Source organism: Microtus oregoni, unplaced genomic scaffold (genome assembly GCF_018167655.1).
Source record: "Microtus oregoni isolate MIOR12 unplaced genomic scaffold, Mior012 000031F_ref0000149, whole genome shotgun sequence".
Lineage (NCBI taxonomy): Eukaryota > Metazoa > Chordata > Mammalia > Rodentia > Cricetidae > Microtus > Microtus oregoni.
In genome coordinates, this window is record NW_024543090.1 from 24110592 (window position 1) to 24128666 (window position 18075).

Sequence of the window (18075 nt, forward strand, 5' to 3'; positions counted from 1 at the left end):
GTGCAGTACCATATCACAGTGATCTGTCTGTGCCCAGGCATGAACAATTTTACTGATGCCTTGTCCCTTGCCTAAACTTTCAAGTATGAGAAACATTTTATTGGTAAAATAAATTCAGTTTTAGATAAGATTATGGCAAGGGTTAAGACATTTTGCATAGACCGTTTCCAGCAGTAGATCTGTCAGTAAAATACAGATTACATTTTGTTTCGTTTCCAGGTTCTTCACCTGGAAATGGTCTTTGCAGATAGCCACGGAGGAGGCAATGCTGCAGGGGCAAGCAAGTGTCATGGGGTGACCATTAAGCCCACAGTCTGCTTTTATAGCCATGTCACCAGATGTGAAGGTAGAATGTTTGAAATAAGAGGCGCAAAAACTATTAAAATGCACAAAACCAAACAAGTGCAAAAGAAACATAGTTACACTTTTTTTAAGCTGGAGGGATTTGCATTTTCTTTGAAGTTTTTAAAGCTGAAATGGTAGCAACTTTGGGGACCACAGTTGCTTTTAACACATGGGACCATGGGCTCTGGCTTGTAAACCTTAAAGCAGTTCACACAAGAAGGGGCGGAGCCGTGACCAGTCCGGCCACAAAAGTACAACTCCCCAGGTCTAGCAGGTTCCTGGGGAAGGCGACCGCACGGCCTTGAGTGGTGGCGGCTTTATCTGCACCACCGGTGGGAAAGCGTCTGGGCTGCACCGGAACAGTCGCGAGGCGCGGGGTGAAACTGTGGCCAGGGAGCAAGAGCCACCCATGCCTCAGGTGAACTTGCCTGCTCCCCTGAGCGCGCTCCGGGTTCTGGACTGGGCAACGCCCGGGGCGGCCTTTCCTGGGCGTGAGTGCTTGTTCTGGGGGTGGCTGTCCGGGTTCCCGGCCTCCGCCCCCGCCCCGCCCCCCGGCCACCCCTTTGTAGCCGGGCGGGGCCCCAGCGAGGCCCGAGCTCCAGAGCCACTGAAGTTTCTGCTGCGCCAGCGCTGGGGCCCACGGTGTCGCTCAGCCCGGTAAGATGCACCCCACAGAGCTCAGGCCCTGGACTCTGGGACGCTGTCACCCCTTCCGTGCCGCTTGCTGTCTCCGCTCAATCCCAGCGCTTGGGGGGCCGCCTCTCTTCCTTTCCAAGTCCTGACTTCCACCGCTTGAATCGCCCTGGTCTGGGACTCAGTTCGTGGACTCTAGAGCTTTCTGGGCAGTGGCAGAGCCTCAGCAATGTGGAGAGGATGGCCATGACACCCTCCCCAGCACAAAGCCCGGACCTATGATCTCAGTGCGTGGGAATTTCAGGAGTGTTAGTCCCACTTGTTGCCTGTCACTCAACCCTCAGTACCGAGAGCAGCTTGCCTGCACGGGTTGAAGAGGGCAGAGAGGCAGGGGACGTGCCCCAGCGCTGGGGGTCAGAGGAGGAGCACAGGTCAGGGTGATTGGCAACTTGTGTAAAGTGGGGAAAGACTCTTTGGTAGAACCTTTTCATCTTTCTTTTACTTACCCGAGTTCCATCACAGCTTCTAGGACTCAGACTCAAGCAGAGCCCGCGACTTTGTACAGGGTTTTGTAAACCTAGGGTTCTGACTCATTATTGTGTCAGGGTACCTTGGGCAGTTTTGAGTCTGGGAAAAAACGAAGGGCTCTTTCTCAGAAAATTTTCCTTTTTTTCTTCAAACTTTATTATTTAATTTCATGTCTATGGTTGTTTTGCTCGCATGTATGGGTGTGTGCCCAGTACCCATCAGACTCCTGGAACTGGAGTCTGGATGGTTGCGAGCAGTCATCCGGGTGCTGGGAACAGAGCCCCAATCATTTGGAAGTAAGTTCTCTCTGTAAGAGCTCATAACCACTGTCCCACCTCTCCAGCCCCGTTCAAAATACTTTAAAAGCACAAAATTAAAAGTAGACCATGATGAAAGAAAACAGCTGCTAAAGAATGAAAAGAACCATGTAATGTATGTTTTTTAAAAGGCAATAGCCACTTCAAGTTTGAAATTCTAGAGAATATAGAATTCAAGATAATCACACCTCCTCTAATGTAAGAAGATACTTTTTTAAAAGGTCACAAATACTGCTAATATTGCTGTAGCTGACTGTCTACACAATACTGGAAAAATGTTCAAGTTCAAGTAGATGGCAGTGAAGGTAGAGATTTTTCTTTCATTCAAATGAATGGGCCCCAATTTAGATACCCTGTTAATAGAGAGGCAACTTGGCTTCTGGGGCTTAACGCTTCCTTGAACCTACCATTATGCCCTCGAATCTGGGTTTCTTTGGGCCTCTGCTTCACATAAGGAGGAGAAAAAGAAAAGACCACTGCCCCAACAAAACAAGCCAGACACCTCCCCGTACCCGAGAAGCACCCCAACTGAACTTGATGCAGAGGGATGGCGTCTCACCATTCCAGACCTCCTCTGTTTCTCTTCCCGGTGTTGGCCATCGCCCCTGTGTCCCCTACTCTGGTACATCAAGGTTTGCTGGATGATTTGGAGAGGGTAGCTTGTTATGCTGGAGGCTTGGGAAATGACTGTTTAAAATGAACGGCTTCTTTTGAACCTGGCAGAGCAACTCCATAAACACACTAGGAGTTGGGAGAGCCAAATGCAAGTGAGGGCTCTTGGGTCTGTTGTGGGTTGGTGCCCTCTTGACAGGAAAGTGGGATTCCAGGAGTTTCTTTTGCCCATGTGTAGGCTTGTTAATCAGATGCGTTGTCATATAGGAAATGTCTTGTAAGGAATGAAGACAGAACCCATGGCAAAGCATTTCTAGATACACATCTCTTCCCTCTTTGGTTTTTTTTTTTTTTTCATCCTGCTCCTCACCCATCACACAACTCTTTGGAGATTTGGTAACTAGGAGAAAGAATGGTAATTTACTAAAATTACCAAGACTAAGCCTACTAATGCCAATTGAACCTCTGTTATAGACCCTGAGAACTTTTCATAGAAGTGTTGGTTCTGTAATTGGTCTGTGTGTCTGTGCGCATGCGTATGACACTCGAGGTGGATGAAGGGCACCCCATTCTTCAGCTGTCTAAGTTTGGGTGATTATCATGTGATTTCTCCCAGGCCCTCAAATCTAAGCTTGCATTAAATAATAGAGAAAGGTCTTTAAGTTCAAGAGAATTCACCTTCTCTTATATTCAAACAAACTTCTGAGCTCAAAGTGACCTACCTCTGGCCCTATAGCCTCCATTTTCATACTCATAAAATGGAGTCAATAATTCCCTCTTCAGCGATTGTTATGAGAAATACATCAAGTATACTTTACACTATCCCACACTTATCAGATCTTCCACGAATGATCCCCCCATGCATTTCTTATGCCTTGAACCCTTCGTTTAGCCATAGCTGCTTCTCAGAGAATCAGGGTGCTTACTGGTGCAGAAAACGGGATGTCTGGCTTCCACCCTGATTATATTGCAGGCCAAGTATTTAACCTAGACATTCTTTGCCACAGAAATTCAATCTGAGGCTTCAGTAGACAAATATCCACACCCACCTCTTTCTCTTCCTCATTGAGACGTGAATGCAGTTTAGGAAGTAAAGGGGCCTTTAACCCGTCTATCCCAGCTCTTTGTCCCAGTGTAAGGGAAGCATGAGCTCTATCTGGTGCCATCTGAAATGTGGACCTGGGTGTTCTGACTCAGGGTATGCCCGCAGAGAAAGCTTCCTAGTGCATGGGTAACTGTGCCATCAGGTCCAGCTTAGAGAGATGTGAGCTGTTGGGGAATCTGACAACCCGTGCCTGTGCGTATCTCATTGCGTCCTGACTACCAAAGGATCGATTTCAGCATCTAGGGTCAAACGACAGATATATAACTTGTAATTAAAGAGTCTTTTCTCATCAAGACTCTACAAACTCGATTCCAGGTAATGGTAAGTCAACGTCATTGGCCAGTCTGTTTACAGTGACACTCCACCCCTCTTCACTTTCTTGCGTGTACGTTTGAATTCCAGTGTACTTTGGCTTGATGAGTAATTTTATTGTGATCATTTTAATGATTCAGGAAGCCAGGTGTGGTGGCTTAAACACCTATAAAACCTCAACATTTGAGAGATGGAGGCAGAAGGATTAGGAGTCCAAGGTTATCCTTCTCTTGGAGGCTTTCCTGGACTACATGATAGTCTGCCTCCTCAACCATCCATCCATCCACCCATCCATCCATCCATCCATCCACCCATCCATCCATCCATCCACCCATACAAAGAAACAAATATCAGGTTCAGGAAGTCTGGTCCTCTGCTGACCCTTGCTGTGTGACCCAGTTAATTGACTGGAGACCTTCCTTTGCAGAGTGTCTGTGGCTCGGTCCACATGGGTGTGTACAGACCTTGGATAGGAAACCTGACTAGAGGCCTGCTGTGAAACATCCTGTAGAGGAGTAAGGAGTCATTTGTTTTTATTTGTCGTGCGTTAGACTGTGAGGACTCAAGCCCCCCTGGCAATTAGGAAATGTAAGCAAACAAAAAACAAGGCTTATTTATTTTTCGTATTCTCCAGTCAAAACTCTTAACTTTAAGTTAAAACAATGCAGTTCATTGATGCACAGTTTCCCTTTTTGAAGGCAAAATCTTTCCTTTATGTAAGTATTATCTTTGTGTTTTTGCTTTTTCCTTTGTGAAATAGTCAGCTTTATCATTATAATGCTTGTTGTGATTATAAAATATTACAAAAACATACAAAAATGTAACTAAGTACTTAAGCGTGGAGGGAATTTCTCAGCAGCAAAAGGAATAACCTTTTCATTATGAAATCTTCATCAAGAATTTTTCATTTCCCTTTTTATTTTAGAGATTATAATTACATTATTACCCCCTTCCTTTGCATCCCTCAAGCCCATCCATATATTCCCAAGACTCTATTGTTACGTGTGTGTGTGTGTGTGTGTGTGTGGTGTGTGTGTGTATGTGTATACTCAGTATGTACAATGTATGTATGTTTTCAGGGCTGACCATTTAGTGTTGGATACAAGTTGGGTAGGCAACTTGTATGATCTTCCCTGGGAAACACTGTTTCTTCCACCCATAGTGTTCCTTAGCTGCCTAAAGTCCTTTGTGTAGGGTTGAGGCTTTGTGGGCTTTCCCCCACCCACTTACGTCTATTGTTGTTGTCTTGTTCAGTTCATGTTTAGGCAGTCAGGTTGGTGAGACTTTAGAGGGGCAGTTTCTGACATTCCTAGGAGATGCAATCTCACAGCAAACTCCTTGATCCTCTGGATTTTACAGTCTTTCCACCCCCTCTTCTGATATGTTTTCTGAGCCTTATGTGCAGGAGTGTTTTGTAGATGTAGTCATTGGGACTGGGCTCCATAACTCTGCATTTTGATTGGTTGGGATTTTCTTTAGTGGTCTCCATCTGTTGCAAAGAAAAGATTCTTTGATGAGGGCTGCGGACTACACTTATCTGTGGGTATAAGGACACATGTTTAGATTATTAGGGAGTATGTTGGTTTAGTAAAGTAGTGGTTGTAGGTTCTCCTTGGAGCTCCATGACTTCACCACCCCAGGGTAGCTGGCTAAGTCTCCAGTACCAGGTACAGTATCCTTCTTCTTGTGTGGATCTTCAATGCATTTAGAGAGCTGATGATTATCACACACCAAGCTATGTGTGCTGCTACTGCACCCTTATGGACATGGTTTCATGTGGCTGGTTGTTGTTCTGGTTCATAGCTGGGTAGGACTGTTGCTAGCTCTTAAAAGACAGCTCTAACAGTGCTCGTTGGAGAGTGGCTGCAGGCCTTACAAAGTGGTGCGTGCAACTGTTTCTTTTTCTTGGACAAGTTAGTTCTGGCCCATAACGAGCTCTTGCTTCACAGCTAAATAGTTAAGCAAATGCCTGGATTGATTGGAGCCCCCATAAGGTCCTAGCATGCAGGGCTTAGTGGAGATTGCTTCATTTCCTTTATTTGTTAACAATACAGTAATCCAGTTCCTGTATATGCAGGCAGGGCCAGCCCAGCATTACTCAAGAGGAGGCGAGCCAAAAGCAGGGGCGAGGCCCATGTGATCCCTTCTGTCTCCAAGGAGCATAGTTTCCACCTCACATCATGCTTCAGACCTTTGCTTCTCTCTGAGTAATCCCATAGGGTTACTTTTGTCTTTTTTCATCACACCCAACCCAACAAGTAGGTCTAATGTCGTGGTTCAAATCCTTCCTCCTTTAACCCTCATAACTAGCTGTTTTCCTTCATCATGTCTCACGTTCAATTTAATTCTTTCCTGTTGCTGAGACTCAACCTTTGCTGGTGCCCAGAGTTCTGAAACAGGCACTCAATGGATCATTACATTCCTGGGCTTTGCTGTGAAAGTAGACAGACTCTCACCGCTTCTTGTCTGTGCCTAGCACAACGCCTGGCAGGGAGTAAACACCTGGGAATGCTGACGTTAACTAAAGTTCTCTAATTCATTCTCCCAGTTTCTCCGTCTAAATTCCATTCCATTAAGAACTTCCAAGGCTTTCACTGCCATTAGCAGGGCACAGAAGCTGAAATCCAAGCTACGCAGAGCAGGTAACTTTCATGACTCACTCAGGCTGGGTGGGGCAGTAAACTGGAACCCTTTGTAGGGTGGAGATGGCCCCACTGACCATGTAGCTCCAACTAAGTGTTTCCCTGTGTGAATGTGGGCTTCTTGTTGTCAGTAAGACCATAGGGTCATGTTTTAGGAGATATTTCTAAAAATTTTCACATTGGCAAGTAATTCAGAATTTAGGAAAACATAAGCTGAATGAACAGCCTAGTCTACAGGCATGGACTTTGGTTGCTGCTTTATCAATGCTGGCTGGTTGACAGTGGTTGGTTCTAGATTAAGCTTTTGTTTTAGTCAGGGTTCTCTAGAGTAGCAGAACTATTCTATCTATCTATCTATCTATCTATCTATCTATCTATCTATCTATAATGTATATGGAAAGGGGATTTATTAGAATCACTTACACTCTATGGTCCAGCTAGTCTAAAAATGAATAGAAAGTCTAAGAATCCAGAAGTTGTTCAGTCTATGAGGCTGGATGTCTCGGCTGGTCTTCAGTATCTGCTAGAGTCCCAAAGATGTAAACTCTAATGCCAGTGAAGGAATGGACTTGCCAGCAAGACATGAGCAAACAGGCAAAGAGCAAAAGCTTCCTTCTTCTATGTCCAGCAGAAGGTATGACCCAGATTCAAGGATGTCTTCTGGCTTCAAGGTCAGGATCAAAGGTATGGGTCTTCCTATCTCAAAGGTCCAGACTGGAAGTGGATCCACCCATTACAAACCAAGCAAAAAAAACTCCCACAGGTGTGTTCTCCATTTCTAGGCTGAAGTTCATTCCAGATGTTGATAACCAAGAACAGCCATCACGGCTTTCAATCCTAAATGTCAGGAACATAGACTCGTCCAGTTCCCCTCTCTTCACAGCTCCCATCTCCCTAGAGCTGCCCTCCTTTTCATCCACAGCTAGGTGGTTTCCATTCCAAGTGAGTCTCCTTTGTGAACCTCAACCTCAGCTGTGCAAAACTAGCTCAGCAGGCCCTTGACATAACCTCCCTGTTCTGCTTACAGGATTCCTTTCTTCTTGGTTTCCTCATTTACTCTCAGAGGCCCTTTCCATTTCTCATCTACTCATTTTGTTTTATCTGATTATTTATTTGAATTTCAGGCCCTTATCATGTACACTCATTAAATGCAGTAGACTAGCAACAGACTTACAGGACTGTAGCTAGGTTTATTGTTTCCTCTGATTAATTTATCCCCTTATTGTCTGATATAGAAATTTATTTCGTAAAAGTACTCACCAATGAACTTATTCCTTTTAGCAAATATTTCTGAGCTTGTTCATTGTAACAAGTGTGTTAGTTCCAGGGACTAAAAGCATCGGTATTCCACAGCAGGCCCAACAGAGCTGAAGTGGAACATAATATGTGTAAGCTTTCTGCTCTCTGCCCAAGACTGTGTCCTCCTGAAAAATGCGTGGTCCCTGTCTCACCTTCCTTCCGCTGGAGTCTTATTATCTACCCTATCCGTCTTGGGACTTGCTTGTGGGCAAGCTTCATTTCTTTTGACATTTTGATGCATCTCTTCTCTCCAGAGAGAGTGAACCTTCTTTGTGGTTTCAGACTCCAGCTTTATGGACCACTCTGTCACTCCTGAAATTATGGAGTATCTGGGCTCTTCTTGCCATTCCCTGGGGCGCTCTGGATGGTTAGGTAGACAGGCAGAAAATCTGTGCTTCCTACCAAGAGAGTATCATCAAGCTTTTCAGCTATGTCCTTAGGAATAGTTATCAGGAAATGCTTGTATCTTTACTTTCCAGTACATCTGCTCTAGACTAGAGGAAAGAGTAATGAGATTAGCTTCCCCCCAAAAATCTAGGATCATATACATCTTAGTCTTAACTGGAGTGCTATTTAACTTCTTTTGAAGGATAGCATCAGTATCTGTAATTGGAAATAATAGTACCCACCTCTTGTTGATTTGTTGTGGAGATGAGATGACATCTGTGTTAGTTTTCTGAAGCTGCTATAGCAAACCCCAGACTTTGCAGCTTAATGCTACATACCCGCTTGCCCCCTGCCCCCATTCTGTGGCACTGGCAGTGGAACCCCAGCATCTGTATGCTGGGCAGTTGTTGTACCAATCAGCTGAGGCTCAAACTCCAACAGCAGATTTTAGTATCTTACAATAGTCTACTTCACAGTTCCAGTACAGACCTCCATAGGCTAAAACCAAGTTTCTGGCAGGGCCTTGAACTTTCTGGAAATTCTGAAGGAGATTCTGTTTTCTTCTTCTTTTTTTTTTTTCTGGCTTCTTTAAGTTGTCCACATCCTTGGTTCATTATCTTCACCCTCTGTTTTCAAAGCTAGTGACCTTTTATCTTTATGGCCCATGATGATAGCTACCTCACTGCTGCGAAAGTCTCTCTGTTTTGAAAGGATTTAGAGGGTTAAAGTGTGCTCACCTGGCTAATTCAAGGTAGTCTCTTGGTGGAGATTTAGAAGCTTTTCCAAGGTGAACTGTGTTTTTCTCTGCTGCTTTCTGAGTCCTCACTAAATGGATTTTCAACACAGTGCATGACATTTCTATCACGCTTTCAACAGTGCAATGGCTATTCTTGGTTGTCAGTTTGACTATATCTGTAATGAACTATAATCCAGAACTGGAGGACACACTTGTGATCTGGATCTTGAGGCAAGAAGAAAACATGCCTTTGATTCAGACATTGAGGCTGGAGGGTACACCTTTAATCTGGGCCACGTGTTCTTCTGGGAGCTTATATAAGGACAAGGAAGGAGGAAGGGTTTGCTCTTCGCCTGCTTGCCCTCATCTTGCCAGCAAATCCATTCCCGTTGTGGGGTCCCAGCATATACAGAAGATGAGCTGAGACACCCGGCTTCCTGGGACTGAGCAGCTGCTAGAATCTGGGACTTTCCATTCACAACTAGCCATTGTTGCACTGAATCCTGTAAGTCATTCCAATAAGTTCCCATTTATTTTCTTTAATATCCTTTTAAAATCTCCCTCTAGCTGGACCCAACCAAAGTCAGAGAACAAGAGAGACTGATGGACAGGGCTTGGGATGGGAGGGTAAGAGGTGAATGCTTGGGAGGGGGTGTGGGTCTAAAGAAAAATGAACAAAAAGGTAAAAATGTTCTAGAATCATTGATATTTGATTTGACTCATGTTTATGGCATACTTTCAATACTTAGAAATTAAATTAAACTGTCTAACATTAACAAAAGAAAACCTTTCCCTAGGGATAGGTCCACCTTCTACCTGGCTTGTATTACCAGCAGCTGCCAAGCTCTTCTGTTCCCTCAGCATCTGAGGCTGATAAACTGGGAGTGGGGCCAGGAAACATCTTTTTTTCCATCAGCCCAGATCCTTCCTAGGTGCTCAGGGAGTCCTCTGGGAACATTCTTGAACAGCAGAGTGAGCGTGCCTGTGCATATTTCATCAATTCTATTTTTCATGAAGATCATCATAGACAATTAGCCAAGCAACACGTTACTTAGCGCATCTACTTGTATGCAGGGAATGGATCCTGTCAGTTAAAATATTGATTATATTTCCTGTTTCCCACTTTTGAAAATTCAGCCCCTGCATGATTGCAATGAGCTAAGGATAGGTCAGAGGCTGAATTTGCAGAGACCTCACGCCTTAACCAGCTTTAAGGAACACACCTGGCTGGCGTACCAAGGTCAAATGGGTCAAAGAGCTGTGAAGGTTTCCCTTGGTGGAGAAGACACGCCAGGTTAAGTTCCCTGGAGTAGATGGTGGAGTGTGACAGGGGAAAGCAGCACCAGGTGGCAGATCCTTCTAGATTAATTATTGCATTACAAAGTCAAACTGTAGCTATGTTATGGAGCTGCAAAAATTTGGCCCAATCACCCATGTAATTACAACATTTTTCAGTAGCATGTAATTAAATTGCTTTTTAAATGCCACCTGACAGCTCCACACACATCTAAGGAGGAGAAGCCTAACAAAATTCGGTTCAACATGTAAAGTCTTCCATCTGACTGAGCCGTTGGCACACACATCTTAATGGAGGTGTATTAGAATGCACCCAGAATTTGTTTTTATCGAGTGTGGCAAGCACCACAGATCATGAGGTGGCCGCCCTGAAGGAAGGCATTTTTGCCCGCAGTTCTCAGGAGACCAGAGGCACAGCAGGCCGTTCAGGAACCTGTGGGCAAGCAGCTTTGTCAGATGATAGACATGGGCGAGGAGGAACGTGAACAAAAGCCGGTGTCACGAGGCGAGGCAGGTAGAAAGGCTGAGCGGATCAGGACCGACAGCTGTGATCATGTCCCTGCACCCTGGCTGCAGAGGCTGCTTCTGAATGCCTTGTTTCTAGTGCCAATGTGATGATATGAGTACTGTTGTCTCATGGGATGTAAAAGCCAGGCAGACAAGGTGGCTTGGACTCTGTGTTCTTGATTAATGTCCTACAAGTTATGCTGGCAGGCCAGACCATCTCTGTCTCCAGAAGTTAGCTGGGCCTAGGACAGACAGCCTTTCTAGGAACTAGCCTGGTCTCAAAATGCCAAATGATCACAACCACAGAAAAAAATACTGTAGCTAATACAGTAGGACTCAGAATATCTTCAGGAAGGGGAAGCAGTCATCTCCCTTGTTTGTACCATGTCTTTCACGGTATGTGTTACCTGCAGTACTTCAGGAAAGATGGGGTTGGATGAGGGAGCCATCTGTGAGGCAATTCTGGGCATTTCCTTACAGGAAATACAAATACCGCTATTCAATAGACAGGTACTATTTTTTTTATAAGCATTTCTCTGTGTTTTCCTGTTTAATTCTGTCTTGAGTAAGTTATTTTTGTGGAGAGATGTCAATAGGTAATGGCAGCTTTAGGACTGATGTGATTATGGTCCAGGTCCTCCACACCTGGACATGACATCGAGCCTGGTTGCGTTGTGCAGTTAAGGACTGTGTGTCTCATGTGTCTTAGAACCTGGAACTCACGGGGATCTCAGCCACAAAGCGGTACAAGGTAGTTTAGTACAGGTTTGTGTGGGTAGTAAGAGCTGCCGGCTCTTGTTTTCATGTTCCATTTGGAAGTGTTCAGCCATGGTGGTCAGCTAAGGTTGGCCATGTGCTTTTTGAAGCTCCAGGAAGTGTGGGCCAGCCTGGGAAGGCTTGAGAAATTATCCCAAGCCACACAATGAATCATGTATTTTTTTTTCCTCAAAGGCTGAGAGAGCCAAGGGTTGACTCCAAGCTTGAAGAGTTGATGGATCTTACATCAAGAATTCTGTAGGTAATTCTTGCTGAGATGCTAGCTCTGTCTGAACTCAGCTAGGTGTTCTGGCTGCTCACAGCCCAGTGAGAAGCATGTCAAGTGACATGAGACTCAGGACCTTTGGACACAGGCAGTGGGTCCTGCTGATTTAGGAAGGGCCAACTGTGAGAAGGTTGACAGTAAGTGATGTAAGTAGAGATATCCAGGAAGCTGCTGACTCCTCAGCCAGCAGGGGTTTTTACTGTGTCCACGTGTCTATTTCCATCTTTTGAATGAGGCACTCAATTGATTTAGGACCAACTGGGGATTTTTTATCTAGCTTAAAAGCATGGTATCATTTAATTGTAAACGATATTGAATGTGCCACTTGCAAATGAAGGCACAGTTAGCCGTGTTTATTGATTTGTTAAAGTGTGCGTTTCACTTAATAAGAATGCAGAGGAAAAGTGGCTGCTTCATTCTGAAACCTGAGAGTTGAGACACTTATTAGATTAACAAGTGCATAGGTTCCAGACTGTTTTGTGGGGAGCCTGCAAAGTTGTGTTAGGTTTATGCTCCCTTCTTGCTTTGTTATCAAGGGCTTTCCATTTCTTCGCTGTTGACTTCAGGGATGAGTTTGGCCTTCCTTTCTCTTCTCTGTCTTCTGGTTAAAACTGTGTGGCTGTCACTCCTGTGACTTGTCTGATGTTCTAGTTCTTGCTTTAGATTTGGTTTAAGTCAATGTCAGACATGTATGTTGGCTTCTTAGTGTTTCCTGACCTGGTTTCTAACACCAAATATCTTTTTTGCTCATCAATACCATTTCATTCTTTGATACCAATAGAGTATTTAAAATATTCAATTAAATATTTATATTAACAGTAAGAGTTCCATGCTCAGCCACACGGACCGTCTTCACTTTGGACTCCCGCAACAAAAGATGGCCCGGGTGACTCACATGTTTGTCCAGTTGACACAAATTCAGAACTTCCTGTGATCACCCTGAAGGTTTGATAATTACCCAGAACTTCTCATGAAACTCAGGAAACCACTCACCTGGCATTTACTAGTTTATTATAAAGGATATAACACAAGAATTCCCGATTAGAAGGTATTGGGAACACAGCACTTCTATGCCTTCTCTGGATACAGCACTCTCCCAGAGCCTCTGAGTTTGTAACCCTGAGGAAGTTCTTAGAAGCTTATTCAGGATTTTTACCAGAACACACTCGCCAGCCCCACTGCTACTTCTTCCTTTTTTGTGGCTCAAAATCTCAACCCTGTAATTGTTATCATGTTTGACTTTTCTGGTAACAAGTCCCATGCTGAGTCTAGAGCTTTTACCCAGAATCACCCCAATAGCACAAAGGCAGAAATTATTAAGGTTACAGGAGCTTTGAGCTAAGTGTCACACATGCATGCATGCATTCACGCACACACACATACATGCATGCATGCATGTACACACATATTAGTGAACTATAGTTCTAAAGTGAGATCTTAAATATTATGCTTATGAATATTTCTGCTGGTTCAGGCTTTCTCTTCTTCACTCACAGAGCTGGGGGATGGCTCTGGATTCCCTGATCTGATGTTACATGGCTAGAATAAAAAGGATGTGAAGATTTCAAGTATGTTAGGGCATGAGCCATGCCCTTAGTAGATGTGTGGTTTTGGAACTGCGTGTTTGAAAGGAGACTATGGCTTTAACAGCTGGGGCACCCTGCTGTTCATTAATGAAGTTGAAACAGTGAGCTTGGAAGGCGTTTCCCTAGCTGTGCTGAGCCAGAAACAGACTCTGGGTAAACAGTGAAATTAAAGCAGAAATGGCTCTCTTGGCTGAGTGAGGGAAACGTTTGTGCAAGTTTCAAAAGAATTGAGGTCAGATAAGTCAGACTGGAGTGGCGCGAACCAGACACTTAGCTCTGCCTTCTTTTGGGTTGCCTGAAAAAAATGAAACAAATGAAATGAAACAAAACTCTTCCCACGGAGCTAGCTGCAGGGTGAGAACAACGGGAAACCTTTCCCCTCGCTGGGAATTCATGGACAGTAATCTTTTCTTCCCATTTAACATTATCATGCAGACACTGTTTTGTTGTTTCTGACTGTCAGTTTTCCATTCCTGTGACAAAAATCTGAGGTCATCTAATGGAGGAACAGTTCCCTTTGGTACTTGTTTCTAGGGATCTCTGTCCATTGTCACTTGGCCTCACTGCATTAGGCCCTTGCTGAGGCAGAGCACCAGTGTGTTGTGCAGGACTGTTCACCTCATGGTGGCTAGGAAGCAGAGAGACAGGGGTCTGTGTGGAGGACTTAGAGATCAGGGTTCCAAGGTCCTCTTTGGGGCCGTGCCTTCTGTTACCCAATTTCCTCCAACTCGGTTTCACTTCCTGGGCTACCACCACTTGCCAATAGTGCCAATAAGTTGAAGACCAAACTTTAACACCTGGGACTTGGGGGATAGTAAAGACCTAATGGGAATGTGCAACATGCATCCCAGAGGCCACACGTGTCCCAGGATACCTGTGAATGTGGCCCAACACATTTGTAGATGACAACCACACATCACAATGTCAAAAGGTTGGATACTCCTGAGCAGCCACGGTTGGTCAGTGTTGATATATGCTTGTCCTGAAGATCATAGATATAGAATAACGGAGAGATTTGAAGTAGAAGTCCTGGCGCTAGACCAGCCTGCCACCTTTGGGCTGTGTGACTGGAGAGATTCACAGATATGCTGCTGTCTGCCTCAATCTGGTCACCTAGAAGTTAGGGCGATAATGGTAGTTGATTTGCAAGTTCAATGCTGGCAGAAAAGATGTCACCAGTGTCGCTTATTATCATTGAAATGGATATTTTATTGCCAAATATGTATTTAGTAGAACATTTATAACATACAGAAAACCAGAAAAAAATCATAATCACCCAGTATTATAAAACCTGGAGAAAGAACTTATTCAATATAACCTTTTGGCTATTTTTTCCTTTTAAAATATATTTTCTCTTACTTTGTTGGGGTAACATATATATTTAATATGATATGATATAGTATGTTTATTTGTTTTCCAACCTTAAGCACTTGATATATTATTTGTACACATTAATATTTTAAAAGATCTCAGGACTCATTGTTGTAATTATGTAAACCCAACCTTTCCTCCATAGTTGTCATTTAGAACACTCTTTGTCTCCATATAAAACCGGAGAGATCAGAAATTAACTCAGTAGAAACAGTTGAGGGCCAGGACTGGCTCTGGACAGAGTGGAGTCTGCTGTTGTTTGTCCCAGGGTGTCATCAGTAGCCATCCACAGACTGTTCGAAGAGGGCTGGCTACGTTATGAAAAGTACGCTAGAGATGTCTTTGTAACACTTTTTTCTTCTTCCGTATTAGAAGCTACTTCCTTATGCTTGATCCCAAGAAACAGAAGGCAGGGTGGAGGGGTAGTTGCATTGCTTTTACCCTGGAGGCAATGGTGTGTGGGCCAGCTCTTCTTTCTGTGGGTCTCGAGTTTGGAAGTTTGAGGAATATTTGGCTTCACCAAAGGTCTGCAACTGAGTTAACACCAATTAAAACTGGCATCTGCTTCCACCCCATCCTTCTTTTCTCCAGGGTTTTCCTCCTTTCTTTCCATCTCTTGATTCAGTGTTCTATAGCCCCCCAACCTCTATGCCCCATTCAACCTCCCGTGTTTTCAGTCTGTGGATGTGGTACACTAGGTCATCTCCATTCAGATGTTGGTGGCTAGGAATATTACTCTTCAGGGAGTGTTTGGGTTTGAATAAAGGCTTCTTGGACCCTGGATTGAACTCACAGGGCTGAAACCAATAGGGACATTTGGGACACCGTGGTGACTCAAAGCCTAGACCTTTAACTCATACAAGTCATTGATGTCCTCCATGCGAGGCCAGTGCTTTGCATGGGGAGCATAAGGCCAGCTCTCTAGAAGCTTCACTGTTCTCTCTGCTGAGGAACTGACTGCCCAGGGTGGATGCTCATTTTCCTAACGGGAGGAGCGTCTCTGAGAGAATCTTAAGGAGGAGTTGTTTGTGAAGTTGATACAACAAAAGACCATTCAGCAGCAGGCTCAGATTCTTTACATAAATTACAGCTTTATGATCTTTATGATACCCGATAGGGCTCCTTTTATGGCTTGTATTAATCATCTGCTTGAAATTGCTCCAAATATTGAAGGGCTTTGTTTGTACAGCTAATGGGTTTGATTTGACTTTGTTTCCCTGGGTAAGCAGAGCCTGGGGACTGAAGCCCTGATTTCCATGATCAGAATGAACTCTGAGTGTCAGAAAGTCAGACTCTTATTTTACTGTTGCTCTTCAGGAAGGTCACACGTACCCTCGTGGCAAGGACCGTGACAGGTCTCTAGTTGCAGACCACTTTCGTGGGCTTAAAAGCCAAAGAAACATTTGAGTGTGCTGAGAGAATGGAAGAGAGCTGGAGAGAAACATACTGTGGCCTAGATGGACAAGGAGGCAGAGACAAATGATTAGTGAGATTCTAAAGGGGGAGCCAGACTGGAGAGATGGCTCAGGGCTTAAGCGCACTTTGGGCTTTTGTACAGGAGAGAGTTCATTTCCCATCGTCCGTCCGTATGAATAGCTTGTATCCACCCATAAAAGACTGACAAGATGGCTCAATAGGTAAAAGTGCTTGCTACTAAGACTGAGGACCGAGTCAATCCCCAGGACCCATGTGGCAGGAGGAGAGAATTGACCCCCACAAGTTGTTCTCTACCTCGCATGGGCACACATATGAGCACAAATAAAACATGAAAGGGCAGGGGTCCATCTCTCAAACAGTCCTAGATGGCCCTATCGGCAGAAAGGGAAGGGAATGCTGAGCCAATAGGTAGCCATCAACCCATAGTTTGCAAGAAGCCGGCTTCCCAGAAGGAAGGCAGACTTCAGCAAAGACAGGAGGTACCAGAACTGATCCGATGCCAGCCTCCCCTTCCTCAGGCCATAGAGTGATTTTTCCTTGGTGCTCATAGTCTTCTCTGCTTCCTTTTAGCCTGACCTAACCTGGTGATGGCCCCACTGGTTGCTGTTGTATCCAGTCCACGTGCCCGGCTCTTTGCCTGTTTCCTCAGGCTGGGCACTCAGCAGGCTGCACCCCTCCAACTGCATACAGGAGCCTGCTGCACAGCCAAGAACCACTATGAAGTGCTGGTGCTGGGCGGGGGCAGCGGGGGAATCACCATGGCCACTCGTATGAAGAGGAAAGTGGGAGCAGAGAATGTGGCCATTGTTGAACCCAGCGAGGTAAGTGTCCCTTGGCATGCATGACAGTGTGAATGTGTTAGTCTGTGTGGGTGCATGGTTTTTACATTTTATGGTTAATGCTTTTCCTGGGCATAAAAAACAAAAAACAAACAGACAAAAAAAAAAAAAAAACCCAACCCAAACCAGGAGGTGGTAGGGATCTGGGAGGAGTTTGGGGAGGGGAAAGAATATGTTCACAATATAGTGTATGAAAAATTCTTTTAAAATAATAACAAAATAGCACTGGGAGAGAGTGGAGGGTACTTGAGAATGAGGCAAGATGGCTAAGCCTTCTGGGTCCCTTCAGTTCCAGTCCATTAGGGCTGCCACAACAGATTACTACAGCATGCGTGGTTCAAACAGCAAACACGTGTGCCATCATGTTTTTTGAGGATACTAGTCCCAAACTATTGACTGGGTCACACTCGCTCTGAAGGTTGGATAGGAGAGAGCAAAGGTTTCGCTCTGCCTCCCCTCCTAGATTCTAACAATTAGGAGCAATCAGTGCCAACCCAGGTTTGCATCAACACTTGCATTCTTGGTACTGGTCTTGGTAGCCTCTGGGTGTTCTGTGCTGTGGGAATTTTCACCTTGGGGTAGGCCAAGGTTAAGAAAAGTATACCCTGTCCCCATAGGATAGTGGAGAGCAAGTCAAGCACTGTTCCCTGGAAATGGTTTAAGATTACAGAAGCTTCAGAAAAAGTAGTCAAGACTGTTGGTGGTTTGCCTGATGTTTCCCCAAGGAGAAGCTAGGTGTGAGCCAGCTGGGATCTGTACCTGTGCTAGAAGAAAGCCACGTGGGCCCAGTGCCTGTTTTGAGATAGGTGGGTAGGACAAGAAAGACATATTCCTGTTTTGTCAGGGAATGAGACTCCCCTAGGACATGCTACAGTCATTTCAACCCAGGAAGACCACCTCAAATGGCAGTGGTCTGAGAGCTGTATCAGATGGCTGTCTTTTCTGTCTTTTCTGGTGCTTACTGTATTGTGGCTGACCCACAGTGGGTCTCCCACGGGTGCTTTCTTTACAATGTGTTCTCTTCTGGGAACTGAGCGGTCATTTCTCCCACTAAAATTCTCACTGGGCTGACTCTGCTTAG

At 44.8% G+C, this 18075-nt stretch overlaps 1 protein-coding gene across 2 annotated transcripts in view; it reads left to right on the forward strand.

The window, feature by feature from the left end:
• Nucleotides 1–858: 858 nt before the first annotated feature.
• The window catches only part of Sqor (sulfide quinone oxidoreductase), a 41197-nt gene continuing 23980 nt past the window's right edge, over nt 859–18075 (forward strand). For both annotated transcript variants that reach the window (XM_041679107.1, XM_041679108.1), the window contains exons 1-2: nt 859–1002; nt 16726–16976. In XM_041679107.1, coding sequence (XP_041535041.1) covers nt 16743–16976 — 234 coding nt within the window. In that variant the 5' untranslated portion in view covers nt 859–1002; nt 16726–16742. The remainder of the gene's footprint in view (nt 1003–16725; nt 16977–18075) is intronic.